At 38.7% G+C, this 24,381-nt stretch overlaps 1 protein-coding gene across 1 annotated transcript in view; it reads left to right on the forward strand.

Moving 5' to 3' along the window:
• The first annotated feature begins 381 nt into the window (after positions 1–381).
• The window catches only part of abr (ABR activator of RhoGEF and GTPase), a 174,114-nt gene continuing 150,114 nt past the window's right edge, over positions 382–24,381 (forward strand). Inside the window, exon 1 of the mRNA XM_028466145.1 lies at positions 382–1,102. Within this exon, the coding sequence (XP_028321946.1) occupies positions 382–1,102 (721 nt within the window). The remainder of the gene's footprint in view (positions 1,103–24,381) is intronic.

The raw sequence follows: 24,381 nt of genomic DNA on the forward strand, positions 1-24,381 counted from the left end.
TATTATAAATGTAAATATTGCAGACGATCAGGTTTATTTAATTATGGCACCCAAAATCGTGATCACGATTAAAATTCGATTAATTGTGCAGCTCTAATTCATAATGATATTTGTTTAAGTATGTCTCGCTCGAGATCACGCGACACTACACATTTGTCCGAGTGACACTCGAAGGCAGCACGTCTGTGTGCAGGAAGTGTGTAAAGTTTTCAGCGCAGTGCAAACTTCTTTTCACACATACACACACGCACACAGTGCTTAGTACAGAACGGCTGTCAGCTGTGTGTGAGGCAGATGATGGTCAGTCACTGACGGAGGGACGGACTTTGTAGAGGAGAGGACTGGGACTGAGTGTGTGCAGCACCGTTCACTGAGCCCAGGATGTGGGAGCAGGAGGACTTTGCGAAACACTGGAGAAATGAGTTCCCGGACGGTGAGGTGCCTCACATGAATCTGACCTCCGTGGAGGACATCGAGGCAGAGCTGGAGACATGCAAGGCCAACCTGAAGAGGCTCCAGAAGGCTCTAGATGAGGAGAAGTTTAAGGTGATCTACCTACAGACCACCATGGCGCGGCAGAGGAAGTCGGACCCGGGAGGGAGTGAGGAAAACTACTCCACGGTTGACTTCTCTACACCGGGGAATGTGGAACCCAAAGTGTCCGAGTCTGGAGCTGCTAAGGTCCACTACACCGCGGGGGTGCTCGGCTCCAGTGGGCGGGAGAGAAGCAGTAAGCTGAGGGCCAGGACAGGTAAACCCATCCCGGTCCCCATCCCAGTTCCTCCGCGGAAGCCCAGCTTCGCTGCCCGGGCCAACGACAACGCAGAGAACAGCGACCGGGAATACGAGGACGTGGAGCTGAACGAGAACTTCGTCCAGAATAACTTACTGGTTCCGAAGGCCGTCGGCAGGGACAGCCAGAGGACATCGAACAGGCTGCTTTTCCGTCACAGTCGGGACTTTGACTCCGGGGACGACGGTAGAGTCTCCCCGTCATTCCTGCACTTTCACAGCAGAGCCTCCCGGGGCTCAGGGTGCAGCACCCCGGAACGAAGGAGTGATGGCTACCTGAGCTCCGACCATGACGACTCGTCCTCAGCAGGTAGGCTCCTGTCCTGTCCTGTCCTGTCATGTTCACATGTAGACATGTCCATCATCCCGCATTTAGTCCTCTCAACACATCCGTTTAAAGCGGGGGTCACCAACACGGTGCCCGCGGGCCCCAGGTTGCCCACAAGGACCATGTGAGGTACCCTCAGCATCTCTAGTCACCATGAGCTCCATCTAAAATCTGATTTACTTTCCAGGATCCAAACTTACAAAGATAAATACAGATGTAGTTAGTTCTTAGTAAAGTTAGATACTGCTGATAAAGTTTTAGTATAATTAACCACCATTAAATGTATATTTTCACTGAAGCATTGAGAGAAATGTTGCAGATCTGGTTTATGGTCAGTATAGTTTTATATATGAAATATATTTAAAAAAAAAAAAAAAAACGAGAGGTGGATTTTCTATCAAATTTGATTTAAAAAAGAAGAAAAAAAAGATTAGGAGAAATAAAGTGTTTGATGTTGAAACCTCAACATTTCCTACCTTTAAGTTGCTGCTATCTATCTATCTGTCTGTCTGTCTGTCTGTCTGTCTGTCTGTCTGTCTGTCTGTCTGTCTGTCTGTCTGTCTGTCTGTCTATCTATCTATCTATCTATCTATCTATCTATCTATCTATCTATCTATCTATCTATCTATCTATCTATCTATCTATCTATCTGTCTGTCTGTCTGTCTGTCTGTCTGTCTGTCTGTCTGTCTGTCTGTCTGTCTGTCTGTCTGTCTGTCTGTCTGTGTATGTGTAACATCCTCACTATTGTGAGCAAATAACATAATTTTTTGATAAAAGATGTCAACCTAAATATCTGAGTTTTCAAACCTTACAAAAGAAAGCTACTTAATTACCTACTATATTGTATATTTTCATTACTACAAGTTTTCAATTGTGGGTTGGGGTCCAAAATTGGGTTGCAAACCCATTTTCAGTGGCTTGCAGCTGAAAAGCATTATAAACCTTTTAAAGTCTCTTCACAGCTCTGATGGCAGAAGCACATTTAATATACACTGTAAAGTAGATTTTATATATTTATAAAAAAAAAAATTCTTTTTAAACTTTACTTTTTAAATAATCAATTTTGAAATTTGAGAAAGAAACCTGCAATTTTTTTAATTACCGGTATCGCCCATATATTCAGGTGATTTGGTGTTTATTGTTATTGTGACTAAATTTTGGTTGCCCTGCTGTGATATTCTGTATAATCTCAGCTATAAACTGCTCTGAATTTGGAATCTAGAGTTTGAATCTTTTCCTTAGTTTGGTTTATTATTTATTTATTTTTTAAACATATATCAATTGCTACATAACAATATTATTTATCACCCATTTCTTACTCATCATGTCTGTGGCAATGATAGCAATGCTGACTATCAGAGCTGGGTCCAGTGTAACGCTGTATCGCGTGCATGTCTGGCAGCTGGTTAGCGCTGTGTCTGGGCTGAAACTCTCCATCAGTGCTTTGGCATAGTGGTTTGTGTTAATGGAAACCTTAAAACCTCATCTGTGCATGGAAAAGCAAAGAAAGCTCTGGTAGCGAGGAGTGTGTCAGAAAGAAAGTAGAGGTTCATTATACCTCACACACACTTATTTAGTGAATCCACTTAAAAGAAATAGTGTTTATGCAGTTTTGTATAAAGTAGAGAGGGAAGTGCACCTGCTTCAGTGCTGTCACCTCCAATTCAAGGCTTCAAATTAAATGTAGTGCTTTTCTCAGTTGTCCTACCTTCTCCATGGTGAATACTTTAATCATGCAAAATTCTGTGTACTAAAGACAAGGAATGAATGAAACGGTGATAACAGTCAGGTTTGAGTCGGACTGGCAGCTGATCTAAACCCCGCCCCACTCCAAGCCCCAGACGATTTACCACAAAGGTTCCACTGATCGGTACACAGACCAATCTGGGGAAAGTTCTCAGTTCTGCGGTCAAATGCAGTTGGTTAGTAAGCGTCTATATATTGTATTCAGTTAACCGTCACTTATCAGAGAAGCTCACTTCAACATTGAGCTAAAATAAAGATTCATAATAGGAAAGTTATTGAAGGGCTTCTGTTTACTATTGATGTTCCAGATGTTCGTGCTATCAGAAGAGAACATTTAACCTGTAATCTCATACAAGAGTAGATGTTTTTATGCCTTACTGAGCCTTGTGTTTCGAGGTATTTTGTGTCTCCTTTTTGCAGAGCTAATAACAGCTGGAACTGTAGATTACAGTTGGTGATACTTCTCACTTTAACCCAACAGCTTTTGGATTGTATAGTGTAGTTCAGATCGCGGCCCGGGAGCCTCAGTCAATTTTTTTCCCGGCCGCTAAACCAAATCCTCCAAAATTGTAATGATTATGAAGCCCAACATAATACATAAAATAACTCAGAAAGATGCAAATTTGCAGCAAAATGCGCAAAGTATCCAAAAAAATTGCCAAAAAACACTCATAAAACATAAAGTAACAACCAAGACAGACACAAGAACTACTTAAACAAACAAAATGACTGCAGAAAAACACAAAACAACAACACGTTACAGAACAGCCTTAAAGACACAGCGACAAGCTTTTAACAAACTTACACAAAATGACAGGAAAATACAGAAAATGACAACAAAAATACAGAAAGTGACCACAAAAATGCACAAAATGACAGGAAAATACAGAAAATGACAACAAAAATACAGAAAGTGACCACAAAAATGCACAAAATGACAGGAAAATACACAAAATTAAAATACGAACACAAAAAATAAAAAGAAACACACATTATGAATCCCTAAAACACATAAAATGACTAAAAACTGAGAAAACATCAAAACCACAGACAAAGACACACAAAAGACAAAACCCTTTCCCCCCGTGTTAAAGATGCAGACTGCAACTCTTATAAAAGTGACTTTTTGTTATATTTGCTAAAGCTGTCACTATGTAAAGACAGTTTTACATGAAACTAGTAGTTTGTGTGAATAAAACAAGCTCATTGAGCCCCCCTGCTGGCCCTGCAGCCTTTGGCAGATTGCCAGAATGCACCGTGACCGAGCAAAAAGAACAAATTAGAGCCAGGATTGTGTTTGATGGACTGTCTGACAGCTGTTGCTCACAGGCTCCGCCCCTTTCCCGGGGCTGTAGCGCCGTCTTTTTTCCAGTGTATGATCTAGAGGACTAGAAAATGGAATTGGTGACTTTTCTGTTTGAAAGGTAATTATTGCTGCGTGATTTACATTATGTTTGATTTGTAATTGTTACACTAGAACTCTGTAGTGCATGTGTTGTTCATGTGCGCGCAGCAGCCTCCGTTTTGGCTGCTGTAAGTGACTGTTGTTGCTGCTGCTGCTGCTGAGGTGTGGCACATAGAGAGAGAGAAGCGCTACAGTAATATGCTTTTAACAGAGCATGTTATATTACTGTGATGTTGCTGTCGGACTAACGTTAGCTTGTTAGCTCCTCTGAGGGAGGGACTTTGGAAAGTTTGTAGGCAGGGCAAGAGAGCAGCGGGGAGGGAGGGGGAGAGAGATCTGAGAGTTGCGAACTGCACCTTTAATGCCCTGATTGGACAATCATATTTTTGTGGCCCTTGCTGTGATAGTCTCCCATCCCTGGTATAGTTTATAGATGGCTCACTATACTTCTATATATTTGTATCATGTTTGTATTGTATTTACATGCATGCTTCTTTTTTATCCTTATTTAATAAACTGATTTACCTTTTTTACTTTCATTATGTATGTTTATTTTGTTAGTTACTTATTTTCACTATGTAGTAATTTTCTTTTGAACCTTTGTGACAAAGTAATTTCCCCCTGGGATCATTAAAGCATGTTCTGATTTTAATTGTTGCTTATAAGTCTACAACACTTTCCAGCAGTCGGGGTAAATAATCTGCTTAGTATATAAAAGCATTCATGCACGGAGGCATTACTACCATTACAAGGCATGACTGGAAGTAGTTAATGTTTAATGAACCAATGCTTTGCTGCCAAACACAAATATACTGTAGGATGTTGTCAAATGACAAACTAATGTTACAGATAGGAAAAATGATCTCAAACACAGTCGCGTCATGTGTGAACTTCAACAGAAATTCCAGAAAAATTGGCTGTCAAGTTGTGATGCAAACTTCTATTAAACATATACAGACTAGTGTCTTCAAGTTTAAGTAGCAAACGGAACAGTAAGCTTAAAAGTGGAAAAATAAGTGCTGACCTTTGACTAGACTAGACTTCCTTAAAAACTGTTTCCATGTCATGAGGGAATGACTCAATACACAAAAATAATTTATTTGCAGACAAAACTTGTCACTCATTTCATTTGCTGTTGGTTGTATGGTTGACTTACTTTAATGGCTCTGTAGATGACATTGATATAATAATGGGAACACTAAAGGTGTTTTAACCTTAGACAGTCATAACAGATTGTGGTGTGTGTGTGATCTTCTGACTGGTAATGCCTGAAATGATCACACACAAGAAATATAAAACATCATAAAAAAATAATAATTATTTTGTAGTGTGGAATGTTAGAAAAGTCTTGATCAAGTGATGTTACTCAAACAGAACAATAGTCAGCAACAGTAGGTATGAGAAAAACTGACCCATTTATTATTAACCATATAGTTACATACATTTTAACCTTTAACGTAAGATCTACAGTATTCTACAATTAAATAAAATAAAATAAAAAATGATTTTGGGGGGTCGGAGAATTTCAAAAATTTGCATCTGATATTCGTTTTCAGGCTAATATTGGACCGATATCGGATGGGGACACCCCTAGTTCCTATCATACTGGATGGAAATATTTAATGTTTATGGGCCTTTCTGCTTCTCTTTACTTGTAATTAAACAGAGGCTAACTTTTGTCTTTTCTTTTGATTATACTAAACTAATGGAGGAAAGAGACCTGAGACGATAATCAATAAATCTATTAATCTCGCAATCAATAAAATGAATAATAATTTTGCCAGTCTCAATATACCTATATAACAAATTACATCTTAATGTCGGTATGACTTAGGCCACGTTCATTCACACTGCAGGTCTTAATGCTTAATTCTGTGTGTGCTCATTCAAATTTACACATTAAATGTGTCTCCTGTCAGTTTGGAGTATGAATGGAATGCGACCCTGAAGTGACCCGCAATGTGCAACAGAGGTCCTGAGGTACACCGTGCGCACGCAGGCACACACTGTGTTTACCAAAGTAAATATGGAGGCGTCTCGGCGTGTGTGTGGTACTGATATGTATAATATAATAAATATTAATTAATTTGAAGAACTCACTCTCCCTCCCCTGCTGCTCAGTCTGGGACACAGAATTATGACGCTATCGCGTTTTGATGACGTAAAGGTCGAATAGAATGCGACCTAGCCTTTCAGACTGTAGTCTCATTGCAAAATATCAGATATGTATCAGATTTATATCCACATATGAAAGTGGCCTGGGTCACATTTGAAAAAATTGGACTTGTACTTTTGCCCATGTCTGAAAATATCAAAAAACAAATCTGAATTGACCAGTAGTGTGAACATAGCCTGAGTGAAACGAGCACTCGGAGAGGGCAAACCACCACCGAGTGCCAATTATCTTAGTGGTCAGATATTGGCCGTTATCCCCATTAATACAGTTACAGTAGGTCCAAAATTCATGGACATCCCCCCTCTTTTGAAAAGTCATAATGAAATGTGCAATTTGGATTAACATATGGTGGCGGTGGTGGTGTAACGGTTAAGGAAGTGGGCTTGTACGGTAATTGGAGGGTCCCCGTTTAGAATCCAATCTTGGCCATAACTGTGGGTTGTTGAGCAAGTCCTGTAACCCCGACTGCTGGTGTTGTACATCGCTTTGGATAAATTAAATTGTAATATTGTTATCTTGCACTATCTGAGCACTAAAGTGTCTTCTAAGTAGAAGTTGAGAAGGTGCACAGAGTGAAAACAATTAAAAGTTAACTGTTGGATTGTTGTTTCTGCGTCAAGCACCCTGGCCTGTTGTGTGGTTCACCGAGATCTTTTCAGAACCTCTGCACTTCATCGCTTCTGTACAAGTTCAAGTTAAATTTTTTTGCCATTTGCAGTAAAAAGAACCACATTGGGGTTGGGATGTAACGATTAATCGTAAGGCAGTTAAAAATCGATTCATAGGTATCACGATTGAGATCGATACTTTGAAAATTGAATCGCAGTACTTTTTTTAAAGAGCAGATATATATTTATCCCTTCTCTTGTCCAGCAGTGTACACATCGGGCGGAATCTGCTACTACTTTGTTTCTGGCCGCCATCTACTCTTAAACATGTTCATAAATGATTTCTTGCCCCTTTAGCACTGAAGAATATCTGTAATATTACGTGAATATCTGTAAAAGTCACGTTTTTCTATTAGCTCTGTCTGCTAGCATAGCATCTCTTCTTCACTGCAAGAATTTCTGCATGCCAACCGACCACTGGGTTACCAGCGCCCTCTGCTGGTTCAAACAAATATCTGACGTAAATCAGTGCAATTACTTTTTTTTTTTAAGTACAATTGTTAAGGCACAAAATACATTTTCAGTTGCACTTTTCCAAAGAAAAATAACTATTATGCAGTTGTGCATTGTTTACTATAGAACCAGAATTTAAATTAATAGGTTTCTTCTTCATTTGTATTATTCCTTTATTTATTTCATTCAAGATTTATTTTTAGTTAAATTGCATTGTTTTGAATAGTTTATCAAGGGATTCCTTTGACAATGAAAAATAAAAGGAAAATAATACAGTATTTTCCCCCAAAAAATAAAGAAATATTTTTCAGTCATCATTTGACTACAGTCCCATTTTGTAGAATAAATCGTGAGCGAATCGTATCGTGAACCCAGTATCGTGAATCGAATCGTATCGGGAGTTGAGTGAATCATTACATCCCTACATTGGAGTATTTCTGCAAAAATACACAAGGGACAACAACAACAAAACACTATAATATAAATATTATATTAACAGTAAAAGTAGGGAAACATTTGACACTATGAAATGAGGTGATAAAAACACACATGTAGCCTACATAAAACAATGCAACAATAAAACAATAAAACAAAGTCCAAGAACAGCCTTCATAGTGTTTTGTTCAGCCTAATAACAGCTTGTGGGAAGAAGCTGTTAACATGGCGTGATGTCCTACAGCTCAAAGAATGATATCTTCTCCTGGAGGGAAGGAGTCGGAACATGGCTTTACCAGGGTGGCCAGTACTAGAAGAGTTGTTGATGATTCTCAGAGCTCGATTTAAGAGTCTGCAATCATAAAGAGCCTCCAGAACAGACAGCTCACAGTTCACAGTCCGTTTTGCAGAGCGAACCACTTTGATCAGAGCCACATTCGGCCTTCGGTTTAGTGAGCTAAAAGCAAGGCCAAATAATAGCGTGTGACGCAATAAAACATTCACGCTGCATAGACTGTTGTAGCATTAGCACAGAGTGCTAACAGCTGATGTGTGTAAATAATGGGTCCGTGGCTCCAAGGTGTGACTCCCAACACGATCGACAGCAGAAAAAGTAGTGGTGTGCATTTACATATATGGCAATAAAGTATAATATATATTCTATATTAAACCGCAGTGTTTGTTTTAGCTGTTAGATAGTTGGAAAGGGAGGAGCTCACATTCTAGGAGGCATGTTAGGTGACATCACCTGCCAACTTGGGCAAAATCCAACTCGCCCGTTTAAAGCTGACTTTTTACAAAATGTGGACTAACAAGGGAGGGAGGAAACAGAAAATTTTCAACTTTGGCCCTCTGAATGAGGCTAAAGGGATGTATATCACTATCAAAACCATTATAAAGTGATTTTTTTCATCATACCTCCCCTTTAATGCACTTCAGGTTTTTTTGGAATGCATGTTTTTTTTTATTTGAAGGGCTAATATAGATGAAAAAGCAAAGGCTACTGGAAAATCTAAAAAATGTCAGAATATTCAATAATTATTTACTTTCTTTAAAAAACTAAATTTATTCTAGGCTATTTATGCACTATTAAAAAAAATAGTGAAAAACTTAACAACTGCATTCGATATTTGGTATTCGGCCAAGCGTTTATATTTTATTCGGCTTTGGCCACTAATTTTCATTTCGGTGCATCCCTAATATATGACTATATCTTTTAATTGCTCAGTCAGTTAGACATGTACATTATTATTTAATGTCCTCATGAGTGCAGTCAAGCTATTTTGTATTTTGTTTTATATTGTGCATTAATATTATTTTCATTAACTGCAATGTCTTGATTTTAGTGAGGTTAGAACACAGCCAGAGTCATAAATGCTAATCATAATTGGCATAATCATTTCGTTCAGTGTTTTGGTTTTCGGCCTTAGTTTCCTCATTTTCGGTTTTGTCAAAGAATTTGTATAATAATAATAATAATAATACATACATTTTATATAGTGCTTTTTTGGACACTTGGACGCTTTACAGAATCAAGGGATTATTATTTCACTCCACACTTATTGGTGGTAAGCTACTATTGTGGCCACAGCTGCCCTAGGGCAGACTGACGGAAGCGAGGCTGCCATAGTGCGCCATCGGCCCCTTCGACCACCACCAACACTCACTCACGCACTACATTCATACTAGGTAATGTGGGTGAAGTGCCTTGCCCAAGGACACAATGACAGATGCCACAGATGCACCTGGAATTTTCAGTGGTTTCTCATCCAACTACAAACCAGGCCCACACCTGCTTAGCCTCCAAGATCTAACGAGATCGGGCAATCTGGTAGAATCTCTAATTATTATTAAATTAGTGGTTAATTTGTTCAGCCGGAGATTGGCACCGGCAGACCCCCGCGGCCCTGACAAACAAGAATAAGTGGGTCTGAAAATGGATGGATGGATGGTTAATTTGTTCACTAAAGTCTTGACATTATTATGTTTTATCTGCAATAATCTGTCAGACAATATATCACCCAGCATCATTTGTTCTGGCTACAGGCCTAGCAGGAAATAAACACTATTTGTTTCCTGTTTCATCACCCATACCCACTTTTATATGATCAGAGGAGATGCTGGGGCCTATCTCAGCAGACATAGTGTGTACGGCAGTGTAAACCCACTAGATAGGGGGTCACCAACACGGTGTGAACCCACCATCTCTGCACTGAGAGGCAGCAATGCTCACCAGTGCGTCACAGAGTGACTCACTGTAGTTTGTGAAAGCAACCACATTGTTTCCTAAGCATTCATAGAAAAACTACACTTTCTACTTTTTGATCACACAAAATACAAAGCGTAGAATCCTATGTAACAGATCAGATGCCAGAGCTACAGTGTGTTACAATTCAAAACATAATCATTATTCATGAATACCAAAAGGGTAGCCATGTTATTGGGATGCTTCCTCACCAGTGTTCACCAGTGTGAAGTAACAGTTGTCTGACCTCCTGGTTACTCATCAGCAGTCCCTCTCCTCTGAATCCTCTCACACCCACATCATCCGATCAGATACTTCAGCAAAGGGCTCATGCCATGGCCTGTAGACATCTTTGTGTAGCTGCTGTGTGAGGTCATGTGAGTGAGGCCATTGCTTTGTCCCAATCGCAAGATTTCTGATTCACCTTTGATTCACAAGAACACTGTTGGTTTAAAAAAACCAAAGCACAAAGCAGGCTCTAGTGTTTATAAAATGTTCTGGTGAGTCATGCATCTCCAGAAAAGTTGCACTTTATATAATTTTCAGCCATCTTCACTAGCTGGGTTTCCATTACCGATTTTTGACAAGTAAAAGCAATGTTTCTAAATATCGACAAAGTGAAATTGTGCTTTGAACGTGTTTCCATTGAGGGTTTTTTAGGTCAGGCGCCTTGTAACTCACGTGAAATCTCATCCCGAGAGACTTCGCTGCAGGAAGATGGATGCTCCAAACGTCCTTATAAAACTCTGTATTCCTTTGTTGTTTCACCTCTAATGTGGCAGTATTAATTTTAAAGTCTAATGCTAAGAAATGTTTTGGTCTCCTCTGTTTACTCACCTCGTCATGTTTACTCGGAGAGAAGTGGTCATGTGACCATGTATGTCATGTTCTGTGATGTGTATTTGCGGAAAAAGTGTTTTCATAGTGCTTTTGCGACACATTTCACTATCAAAACGCCTGAAATACCTCCTCATGAAAGTGTCAAAACTTTTTCAAAATTCAGGCATTTCCATTACCAGTATTTATTGCGCCATTTAGATTTTGCGCATTTCCAAGGGTAATGGAAACAGCTAGTGATGGATGATGTGAATTTATTAATTTCTACCCACCTATCCCACAATTCTAAAATGTGCATGCCTGCATTAAAGCAGAATGACTTGATGATTAATCAAAGTAGGCCTTTCTGTGCAGACAGGAGCTGTTTCCTGTTCCTCCTACTGTAGCGTCAACGCATTTCTCTGAAACATAACTGGAAACTCAACGATGTGAAAACCGAGTAGCAAAGCAAGTTCTCATTTGATTACATAAAGAATAGGAAGGTTAAAAAGCTTGATGTAATATATTTCCATTAGTTTGTCACACTTTCAGAAGAAACTATTAGCAATGATTTCAAATGTGCTCAGAGCTCAACATGCTTGAATCTAATCGATGTCATCCTGCAGTTCTGCTTGAAACCCTTATAAGGAGTCGGTTATTCCACAAATGGTCAAAACACAACTATTTCCATCTGCATCATAAACTTTATTTTTTAGGTGTATATTATGGATGCATGTAATTAGGAGAAAAGTCATTTAGATACTGGCTGCACAATTCCCCTGTGGATTTTTTTTTTAATTGGTCTTTTTCATTTTTATAATTGACCAGTAGAAGTCTGTAAACAGGGTTAGGCATAAATAATAACTTCAGCCTAAACCCTTTCGGTCGTGCTGTACACGAAATAATGGAAATGTTTTGTTTAATGCCAATGGAATTAAATGACTACTAAAAAAATATTCTTTCATTTCCAGCTGTGTCTTATTGTGAAGTCGTTTGTATGTATGGAAAGCTGATTCAGCATATATTAGATCTCTTTGATATCAAAGCTCAGTTTCCTGCACTAGTGAGGTCTTTGATTGCACTAGTTTTCTAGTAGAACACTGTTACTAGTAGAACACATGTTGCAGTGTTCTACTAGTAAACTAGTGCAGTCAAATACCTCACAAGTACATGTTTCAGTGTTCTACTAGTAAACTAGTGCAGTCAAAGACCTCACTAGTGCATGTTGCAGTGTTCTACTAGTAAACTAGTGCAGTCAAAGACCTCACTAGTACATATTTCAGTGTTCTACTAGTAAACTAGTGCAGTCAAATACCTCACAAGTACATATTTCAGTGTTCTACTAGTAAACTAGTGCAGTCAAAGACCTCACTAGTACATATTTCAGTGTTCTACTAGTAAACTAGTGCAGTCAAAGACCTCACTAGTACATATTTCTGTGTTCTACTAGTAAACTAGTGCAGTCAAATACCTCACTAGTACATATTTCAGTGTTCTACTAGTAAACTAGTGCAGTCAAAGACCTCACTAGTACATGTTTCAGTGTTCTACTAGTAAACTAGTGCAGTCAAATACCTCACTAGTACATATTTCAGTGTTCTACTAGTAAACTAGTGCAGTCAAAGACCTCACTAGTACATATTTCAGTGTTCTACTAGTAAACTAGTGCAGTCAAAGACCTCACTAGTACATATTTCAGTGTTCTACTAGTAAACTAGTGCAGTCAAATACCTCACTAGTACATGTTGCAGTGTTCTACTAGTAAACTAGTGCAGTCAAAGACCTCACTAGTACATATTTCAGTGTTCTACTAGTAAACTAGTGCAGTCAAAGACCTCACTAGTACATATTTCAGTGTTCTACTAGTAAACTAGTGCAGTCAAAGACCTCACTAGTACATATTTCAGTGTTCTACTAGTAAACTAGTGCAGTCAAAGACCTCACTAGTACATATTTCAGTGTTCTACTAGTAAACTAGTGCAGTCAAAGACCTCACTAGTACATATTTCTGTGTTCTACTAGTAAACTAGTGCAGTCAAATACCTCACAAGTACATGTTTCAGTGTTCTACTAGTAAACTAGTGCAGTCAAAGACCTCACTAGTACATGTTTCAGTGTTCTACTAGTAAACTAGTGCAGTCAAAGACCTCACTAGTACATATTTCAGTGTTCTACTAGTAAACTAGTGCAGTCAAAGACCTCACTAGTACATATTTCAGTGTTCTACTAGTAAACTAGTGCAGTCAAAGACCTCACTAGTACATATTTCAGTGTTCTACTAGTAAACTAGTGCAGTCAAATACCTCACTAGTACATGTTTCAGTGTTCTACTAGTAAACTAGTGCAGTCAAAGACCTCACTAGTACATATTTCAGTGTTCTACTAGTAAACTAGTGCAGTCAAAGACCTCACTAGTACATATTTCAGTGTTCTACTAGTAAACTAGTGCAGTCAAAGACCTCACTAGTACATATTTTCAGTGTTCTACTAGTAAACTAGTGCAGTCAAAGACCTCACTAGTACATGTTTCAGTGTTCTACTAGTAAACTAGTGCAGTCAAAGACCTCACTAGTACATGTTTCAGTGTTCTACTAGTAAACTAGTGCAGTGAAAGACCTCACTAGTACATATTTCAGTGTTCTACTAGTAAACTAGTGCAGTCAAAGACCTCACTAGTACATATTTCAGTGTTCTACTAGTAAACTAGTGCAGTCAAAGACCTCACTAGTACATATTTCAGTGTTCTACTAGTAAACTAGTGCAGTCAAAGACCTCACTAGTACATGTTTCAGTGTTCTACTAGTAAACTAGTGCAGTCAAAGACCTCACTAGTACATGTTGCAGTGTTCTACTAGTAAACTAGTGCAGTCAAAGACCTCACTAGTACATATTTCAGTGTTCTACTAGTAAACTAGTGCAGTCAAAGACCTCACTAGTACATGTTTCAGTGTTCTACTAGTAAACTAGTGCAGTCAAAGACCTCACTAGTACATATTTCAGTGTTCTACTAGTAAACTAGTGCAGTCAAAGACCTCACTAGTACATGTTGCAGTGTTCTACTAGTAAACTAGTGCAGTCAAAGACCTCACTAGTACATGTTGCAGTGTTCTACTAGTAAACTAGTGCAGTCAAACTGAGCTTTGATATCAAAGATATCTAATATATGCTCAGTTGGATTTCCATATGTATGTATTGTTGCTGTAATGTAATAAATTGCATACTACCTAACCCTACATAGGCCACCAATTCTCATGGCGTTGTTTGTTATATAAATGCTAACGTGAATGTAGCGTAAAAGTAGTACTGAGTCTGACAATATGTGCTTGAAAACCTGCAGAACCAGTTTGGTGTTACGTCACTCAGTGAATGCTGTCTGAGTAGAACAAACTTCAGTTCTCTTCTCCTCTGGGCTGCTCATTCTTTCCTTATACTAGGGAGGGCATGTCCAGGCCCATCCTGAAAAACGTGAGGCAGAGGAAATGCAATCCTCTCATATTCCCTTTATTTTAGGACAATGGTGTGTAAATAATAATTCAGAGTATTTGCTTTGTGTGTGCTGCTCGGCTGACCTCATAAACATGTGCTTGACAGGATTGGATTCTAGGTTGAGTTTTCACTTCTAGCTGATTTGTAATAATAATGATTGTAAACCACTTGACAATATGTTTGGCTTTACACCTGTGCAGTGTGCACACAGTCTTTCTGTGGCAGTAGTCCAGCTCAGTGAAAGCATCAGTAGCCTTGTTCTGTTGTTCCGTCTCTTTTTTATATTTGAATTGTACAAATTATAGTAACACCTTTCTATGGCACCACTAGTGGTGACGAGGTGCAGATGTTGCACATGTTTTTTTAATTTTTATTTTCACAAACTCAACAGAAGGTTCTGGCCCACTTTATTTATGTTTAAATGATTTTTCTTTCTTTGGTGATGAATAAACTTCTCTATAGGGATTTATTATTACCTGACTAATCTCATGGTGCTTTAACACTATCTTTATTTAATCCACTAAACAATAGATTTATCCTTTCATAGTTGGGTTTGAATTGTTAAGTGTGAGGGTGACCTGCTTTGCTTTATAAACCAGATAGAAGACATTTTCCTTCCTTTTCTTCCTTTTATTATACAAGTTGCTTAGGGATTTCTATTTATAGCATAGACTTAAGGCTCGAACATACTCGGGCAGACCCTGCGCACAACGGACTCAGCGCGGACTGTCCGCTTTCCTCAGAGCTTACGTACTTGGGCGCACCGCTGTGTAATAGTTTTCATTAAAATCCTACATGTCCCATGATTCTTAGAGCTTCTCTGTAGCCCTTGTACCCTTGGTTTTAAAGGTATCGCTACTGAGGCACAGTTTAGAGGCATAGTTTGATATTTTCAAAATCTAAATTCACTTTCATAGAAAGACTGTCAGAAAAAATTAAATTAGCCTTAAACTGAAGGCTCAAACATACTTGGGCGTACACCCGCAAAGAGGTGTCTGCGCAGACTCCTTGCGGAGTCCGTGGGGCCAATTAAATGCAAAACTCAGATTTTACTACCGTGCGGACTTCTCCACGTAGTTGGTGTCACACAAAGCACTGCTCGGCATTGTATTGACCCGCATTAAATGCAACACCGACCTGTATTTCACCCTCCTGGTGAAGCAGAGCAGGCGAGATGAACAAGAGCTTCGAAGAGAGACTGGCAGACGAGCTACTACAGTAGCGACACCTTTATGCTGCGTTCACACCGGATGCGTCACAAAGTGTTTGTACGACCATATTACATACAAAGTCAATGGATAGATGCGGCCCAGAGACAAAATCTTTCCTGTGCAGTGGTGCGGTCCATTCCGTGTGTCAGGGGCGTTGGCCGTGTGAGCGCGCTCCCAATTTTTAGTCATATTCTCTCATTCGCACATTCGCAAGAGTGGAAAATATTGAACTCCTGCGACTGTTTCGCATGACGAAAGCCAATCAGAGTCTTTGTTGACGATGAAGTCAGGCCATCAACACGGACACCGGTCTGTTCACCCATTCAACCATGGAGTAGAAGCTGTGTGTGACCACCTGGAGCTGTATGACACGGCTTTTATACCCGGGACCGGACTAGGAAGGATTTGGCGTGGAGGAGAATCAGCGAGGAGGAGGTTGTAGCAGGTAAAAGTTATCTCTGTAGTTTTCATCTTTGAAAGTCGGCACTGAGCTAGGATAGCATTAGCTGTTAATCACACTGGCTTTTTTCACTGGTGGTTTATGTTTATGAGAGGAGAAAAAGGAGCACAGAGCCTCGCTTCAGCAGGCAGTGAAACTCACCGAGTTGGGTGTGTCGCTGGTGGGCGGGGCTTATCTTCAAATGCGCATATGAATCAAATGGGGACGTTTTTTGATCCTTTGACACATGTGGAATGTTTCGTGCGGCAGATGCGTCCGCATTCGGTGTGAACGCAGCATTAAAACATGTCCCAGGAGTACAAGGACAACAGAGAAGCGCTAAGAATCATGGGACATGTAGGATTTTAATGGAAACTACTATGTATGTATGTAAGCTCTGAGGAGATTGGACTGTCCGCGCTGAGTCCGTTGTGCGCGGGGTTCGCCCGAGTATGTTTGAGCCAAATTTTGTGGCCTGACCTTTCATACAGTTGCCTTGGTGATGAATGTGTCGCTGTGGTTGTGCAGGGAAGCAGGCAGGATGAATCTGTAATGAGAGATGAGGAGCGTGGGTCTTGCTTTAGGATTCAGTTATAAAAACGGGAGGCAGGGTCTGTTTTTCTGTGTGGAAGCCTTGACATTATTTTGATCAGAGTATATTGATGGCTCAGCTCCCACAAATCTCATTGGCCACCCGACTAGCCCCTCCAGCACAGACGCTGTCCTGATTTGTAGTCCGCGGCATTCGTAGCAATCTACACGCACAACACAAACCCACCCTCCATTCAATGTGAGGGAGTCACGAGCAGAGCACCTGCTCAACTAAGGGGTTTCTGTATGGGCCATTTATTACAGGAACACACTGAGCAGTTTGAAATATAACAGACACACACACACACACATTCACAGATAGCTAGATTTCTTTTTTGAAGAGCATTATTACCAGCATACATTTAATAAAAGACCTTCCCTCTTCAATCAGGTCTTCATTTGGGAAAACTGGATGTGACGTCTGGTTGACTTTCATGCACTTCACAGAAGGTTAAGTTGATTAAAAACTCCTTTTCGATTTACTTTCCAAAATTGAACAAAGGACAACATCTAAGGGCTTCTCACATCAAGTGAAGTTATTCTGATGAAGGCAAAAGTTTGATCTGTTATTGTTATACTGCAGTAAATGTGGAAAAGTTCCCATCCTCGACAGATAAAAGGTCTGAGCAGGTCTACAAACTGTAGCGTTTAATGGAAAAGTTAATTTCCTAAAAAAAGAAAACAATTATAAAATGACACCAGCTGGGATTTTGAATGCTGTACTTTTTATATGTTCAGGTGTTGTTTGTTTATTTTGAGAATCTTTTACAATTTGGTGAACTTGTTATTGAAAATATGCACATTTTCTAAGGGTGTAAGAAAAAACCGATTCGGCAATATATCGCGATCTTTCACAGGACGATTATCGTATGGATCCCAAAAATGTCCAAATGAATTTTTTTTTTTTTTAAAGGATTTTTTTGGCTCTAGTGGCCTTTATATGACAGTTGCTTGACAGGAAGGGGGTGAGAGAGAGCAGGGAATGACACGCAGGAAAGGGTCCCAGGCCGGGAATCGAACCTGGACCCGCTGCAGGTGAGGAACTACAGCCTCCGTACATGGGGCGGGCGCTCAACCCACTGAGCTACACACCACCCAAATGAATTTTTTTAATCATGTTTTTTAACAAAAAAAAAACAATATTTAATTGCGCTAACATATGCATAGCATGTAAATGCCCGGTCACTAGGTGTCAGTGAACCACATCAAAACTAGTTAAACCTCACTCCTCAATGCATTTTTAGTTTGGAAATTGATTGCACTTTATTTTCATAAAACATATTGGGCACTTTTATAGATGGATGTGGTTACTTTTTTATCAAAGAATTCAAGAACTAAAAAAAAAATGTAATTTGACAGTTTGTCAATTAATTTGACAGTTTGATAAACATACCACTTGTTTTTTATATTGGTACTTGAATTACAGTTAGTTACCATTTACTTGTTCTCAGAAGTAAAAAAAAAAAAGAAAGAAATTGTATTTCATACCATTTTGTACTTGTTAAGGTGAAATTTGTAATTATTGATATTGAGATGTATATTGTATTGTTTAGTATTGGGATATATCGTATAATGCAAATCGTGAATTGTATTGTCAGATTCATGGCAATGCACATCCACACTTAGGGCCCTATGAATCTGCGTTAACGGAATCGCGGACGGAATCGACCAATGAAAAGGGTTAAACGCAGGAATGAACAGAATCGTCATGAAAAGCCATCACCGTGGGGCAAAGAACATTTTTTATGGGGAAATGTTTCCGGGGACCGCTTATTAGGTGCACTGCCCTTCGCCCTCCCCCTTCTGTCCTGGTTGCATTAAACACTGCCTAAACCACCAAAACACCTTCTAAAAACAACGCAAATCATCACTGACTCCTAAATACAGAGCCACCAGTGCCCGTTTAACTTTGCTGTGCTTGTAAAGCTCTGCCCGTTTTTCGTGTAGCGCAGCAGTGCTCCGTTAGAACTGTTATGTCTCGCTAACTAAGAATAACTCAGTTCGTGTTGTCCTTTAGTTCATTTTATTCCAGCCTTTTGTCCGTGCCTCGTAGGCACACATTCACAGTCAGCAAGCTACCTCAAGAACTTCCGGTTTACAAAATAAAAGTCCGTTGGAGCAAAGTTATTAGAATGTTACATTCTAATAACATCTCATCTGAGCTACAGAAGTTAATTTAAACTAAGATGATCAAAACTATCATTAAACTTGATCAGATTCAGTAAACCATTGATCCCTGAGAGGAAAGTGAGTGACATTAATGTAGTTCTCATATATCTATTATATGACAAATAAATATTTAAAAAGGATCGGTCAGAATAATCTGTCACTACAACTTATATCTACCTTTTCTAAAAAGAAACGAAATTTCCAAAATTAAAGTGGAAAAAATAAAACCGAATTTGGAAAAAACTCTTACACTTTCTTACTATACGGCTCAATCTAATCCATCCATGGGAGAGAATAGTGTAATGGAATTAACTTTGTTGTAACATTGCTACAGTTAAGCCTTTATAATATCAAAAGGATTACAAGGACAACTCTGCTACATTTTTTACAACTTGACATTATTTGCATAACTTTAGCAATATGACTGTTTAGTGTTTACTGGTTTCATGTGAATGCTGTAATAACTCTTGCTTTAGGAAAGTCCCTTTCTAAGATATCGTCAGTGTTTTCCTAACTGTTACTTCATGCCCAAGAATGTGGAATGTTACTGAGACACTGGCGCACTGCCCTTTGGACATGTGTGTGGACACACATTATTAACAAAGGTGTGGACCTCTGAGAGGACTATGAAGCCCACAGTTACGGGGCCAGGATTATTCCATTCCCTCAAACCAAATGGTCATACAACAACATGAAATAAAACAAAGCGGATGTCGGCCACACCATCTCTATCACAGAGTTCTTTCCACTGTATTTAGCTCAGCTAGGAAGCACTGACAGGAAGTGCAAACTCATTCCTGCTGAAAAATGTACTCGAATCAAGTTGACCTGAGAGTGGTGGTTTTCCTGTCAGTTAAAAGGCTTGTGTAGATTAACCACAGCCTTGCTAAAGGAACATACGTAATCATTGAACATACTTCTTATTAATCATTTTTCTTTTTAATGTCACAGCCAATGATTTTAAACTTGTTTTAAATTAATTAAAACACATTTTCCTCCATTTGTACCTGCTAAGGTGATAAATTATTGATTATAAAGTACTGGAAATTTGTGTTTATTGAAATGAGGCATGAACAAAAGTTAGACCAATGCCTTTCTCAATTATATTTATTTATTCATCAATTATTACTATTTTTTTTAAATTAAATAAAGTACTTTGATTATTTATGCTGGGAGCATCACATTGTTCAAAGCCAAGTTAACTTAAGCCTAACTTTTCACACAGGTAAGGTTAAATTATTATTATGAATATGTAAAAAAAAAAAAGAATTAATAATGAAATCACAACACTATTGTGTTTTTCTGGTTAAAAAGAGTGATTTAGTCTTTAATGAGTTGTGATTGCTGCTAGTGACTGACAGCTGCTGTGCAAACCCATGTGTGTTTTGATGTGGCAGGAAACTTGAACGTGCAAATGTGGTGGTGTGACACTGACAGTGGTCTTATGTTTTGTTTGAATGCAGCAGATGTTCAGTTGTGCAGTGTACAACAATAAATAACTTCACTTAAAAATGTTTTTCATAGTAAACTGTAATCTAGGTAGAAATGTGCAGCAACACTCACCATCAGCTCACATTTCAGCCAGTTAAATCCATCCCACTTCTCCTAAACACCCACACTGTTACTAAATGGAGACGGGCTGCTTTGGTTTGCTCTGACTTTTTGTCTTTTTGCCTCTGAACCCATTTATGCAAAAATCTATACTTTATTATGTCATATTTGACCTATTGTGTATGACTCAGTGTTTCTGAAGTTTATTTTTAAGCATGAATTTGACAGTTTAAATTCTCGCCATCCATCCTTCCAATGATGACGATGGATTCTAATAGTCTTTCTTTGGAGCCATTAATAACTGTGCGTAAAGTAAACACTGACTTCTACACCATAAATCAGATAACACTATCAACTTTTAACTTTAATCTTTTAAAGCTATACTCCAGTAAATGTGAAAAACTTCTGTTTTTATACCTAGAAAAGCAAGCCTACAAGCTGGTAATGTTGAGCTTTTTCTCAAATAGATAAGATAATTTCCTAAAAAGGCACCAGCTGGGGTTTTTAATGTTAACTATTCTAGCTGTTTTTTTCTATGTATTTCCTTGGTTCTCTTTCTGCCTCATTTGTTCTGTTACACTCATCACTTTCACATCCTCCCACTTCTGTCTGGGACAAACTAAACAGATAATTGGTGAAAGCTGTACTGGTTAAAATCCTGTCAATATAATAAAGAGATTATTCATTCTTTAGGTAGTCTGGTATGGGGAGAGATTTGTCTAAAAAATATTCATTTTCACGTGTTTTTCAGATTTTCACATCTGTTTTTCAGATCCTCAAATACAGCCATGATTTCGACATGTAGTGTTTTTCAGATCCACAAATACTGTACAGCCATGATTTCGACATGTAATTTTTAGATTTTCACAAGTGTTTTTCAGATCCACAAATATGTCCACAATTTACTCGTGTTTTCTCATTTATGTGTGTATTTATCAGGAATTATCATGTGTAAATCTTGAATGGTGCTTGTGGATTGGCCCGTGTGTGAATTTATTTTTGAGACAAGCGTAACGCAGCTTCGCTCAATTTGTGGATCTGAAAAACATGTGTGAAAATCTCAAAAATTGTAAATATATTTTTGGATTTGAAAAACACGTGAAAATTGTGGATCTATTTGTGAATATTTTTGAGACAAATCTCTCCCCATAGTCTGGATGATTTCCAGTTGGATCAACAAAGAGAGAAAAGGTTTTCTTGTTTCAGGTCACTGGACAGAGTGTTGGCCTGTACCCTCAACGCTGAAACATCTAGTTATTCATGACCTACAGGTCAAGGGTTAAAATGAAAAACTTCAATATTTGTGTCACTCAATTCAGAAAGTTAAACTCATACTGTATGTGATATAGGCCCATGACACATAGTGAATTATTTCTTCCTTTATTTCTTAAAACTTTGATTATGGCTTACAGGTAATGGAAACCCAAAATTGAGTGTATCAGAAAAGGACATTTGAGCCAGAAATGTCAGGCTTCTGAAAAGTATGTTCATTTCCATGCACTCAATACTTAGTTGGGCTTCCTTTTACATGAATTATAGATTATCTATGGCATTCAGGTCAGGCCAGTTTGCTGACCAATCAAGCACAGTAACACCATGGTCATTGAAGCAGCTTTTGCTACCTTCGGCTGTGTGGGCAGGTGCTAAGTCCTGCTGGAAAAGGAAATCAGCATCGCCATAAATTTTACCTGTATTGTTTCCCAACCTGAGTTTTAGGTGAATTGTTGACACAATTCTCCTGACTTCACCGGTTAGATTTCTTTTTATTTAAAAAGTACTATCAAACTCTCAGTGAGCCTCTACAGCAACGTAAAGCCCCATCTTTGTAAAAAGAGGTAAACAATAGAAGTTGTTATTCCTGGAGGTGCTACTTTTAGGTATTTGCACATCAGGTTTGGCCTTTTTAGATAAGAATTGAAATGTTGGTTAACCTTCTATAAGGGCTGTGACACAAAGATTGCTTTTCACTCCACTCACGGAGACATTTATCAACAGACTAATGTGAAGTGGTTTGAGCTCTGTGGCTGATGGTACTTCAAAGGAGCTATGACTTCTGTCAGTGTGGTGAGTGTGAATGCTATGCTGTTAACCTTACACAGAAAGAGTGGGGAGTCGCCAACCAGTCGCTCTACACCCCCTTATGAAAGCTGCTTTGAGGCTGCACTGTACAGCCATTTAGGTTTTAATCTCTAAATACTGTTTTTAGTTTGAAGGTTTAGGGACTTTGAGGGCTTTATTAAAAGGCAAAGAGGCAATTGTGATCTGTTACCCCCAAGAACTTCAAAGTTGTTTCATCTATTTTTTGTTCACTTTGCCCAACACCCCTAACCAAAATAGGTCCGGTCAGGAAATGGTTTGATTTCTCATAGATTAATGGGTAATCAGTAGGCTTTACACCAATCTGATCGGCTTAATCGGATCGGCCAATATTTAGTATTTTATGCAATTACTGTGATCGGCTGTAATGTCTTAATTCGCCGATTCTATCAATGACGTCATTGTCGTGATGAAACTTTCTGTAGATGCTCCCATTGCATTGTCTCTAGTTTTCACTAGTTGGAGTGGAGTGGCTGAGCACCAGACTTCTTCAACAGTCTACTGGCTCTGAAAGCGGGGGTAACGTCTGCTGTTAGTGTGTGTGTGTGTTTGTGTTTGTACGTGTGTGTTCGTCTGCGTGCATGCTTGTTTAGTTTATTCATGTTAAAATGGAAAACGGGTTTTGTGATGCCACAGTCAGGAAATATGATTGTGCTCTGCTAATGCTGATGGAGGTTTCATGTAGTTCCAATATGTTCTGCCTTTGCAGCTTCATATCCAACTCTCTTGTTGTTGACAGAGCTGCTGTTCAGGGACTAAATTAAATGGTTTAACCTAGAGCCATGACGCTCTAGTGTGTGCAATAGGGATGTAACGATTCTCTCAACTCCCGATACGATTCGATTTACGATACTGGGTTCACGATACAACTCTCTCACGATTTATTTTACAAAATGGGACTGTAGACAAATGATGACTGAAAAATAATAGAAAATACTGTACTATTTTGCTTTTATTTTTCATTTCAATGCAATTTAACTAAAAATAAATCTTGAATGAAATAAATAGAGGAATAATACAAATGAAGAAGAAGCCTATTAATTCAAATTCTGGTTCTATAGTAAACAATGCAAAACTGCATAATAGTTATTTTTCTTTTTAAAAGTGCAACTGAAAATGTATTTTGTGCCTTAACAATTGGACTTTAAAAAAAAAAAACAGTAATTGCATTGTATTTACGTCAGATATTTGTTTGGACCAGCAGAGGGCGCTGGTAACCCAGTGGTCGGTTGGCATGCAGCTTTTCTTGCAGTGAAGAAGAGCTGCTATGCGCTAGCAGACAGAGCTAATAAAAGAACATGACTTTTACATATATTCTTTCACAGCTAAAGGGGTAAGGAATCATTTATGAACATGTTTAAGAGTAGATGGTGGCCAGAAAGAAAGCAGTAGGAGATTCCGCCCGCCACCTCTACTTCTGGACAAGAGGATAAATATATAGCGCCATCTGCTGTTTAAAAAAAGTACTGTGATTCAATTTTCAGTGTATCGATGTGAACCGTGATACCTATGAATCGATTTTTAACTGCCTTATGATTAATCGTTACATCCCTAGTGTGCTATGTTATACAAGTCTTGCATGGAAATAGCCAATTCTTGCACTCCCTTACAGTCACAAGGATGCATTTAGGTCCCGAAACATTGTAACATTTGATTTTTTGTGAATCTGTATCAGGTAGTACCAAAGGAATTTAGTTGTTACCTAAAACAACAACAAAAAAACCTGAATTCATATGATCGGCTCGGTGATTGTTTTTTTAAAACTCACTGA

Source organism: Gouania willdenowi, chromosome 14 (assembly GCF_900634775.1).
Source record: "Gouania willdenowi chromosome 14, fGouWil2.1, whole genome shotgun sequence".
In the NCBI taxonomy this organism is placed as follows: Eukaryota; Metazoa; Chordata; class Actinopteri; order Blenniiformes; family Gobiesocidae; genus Gouania; species Gouania willdenowi.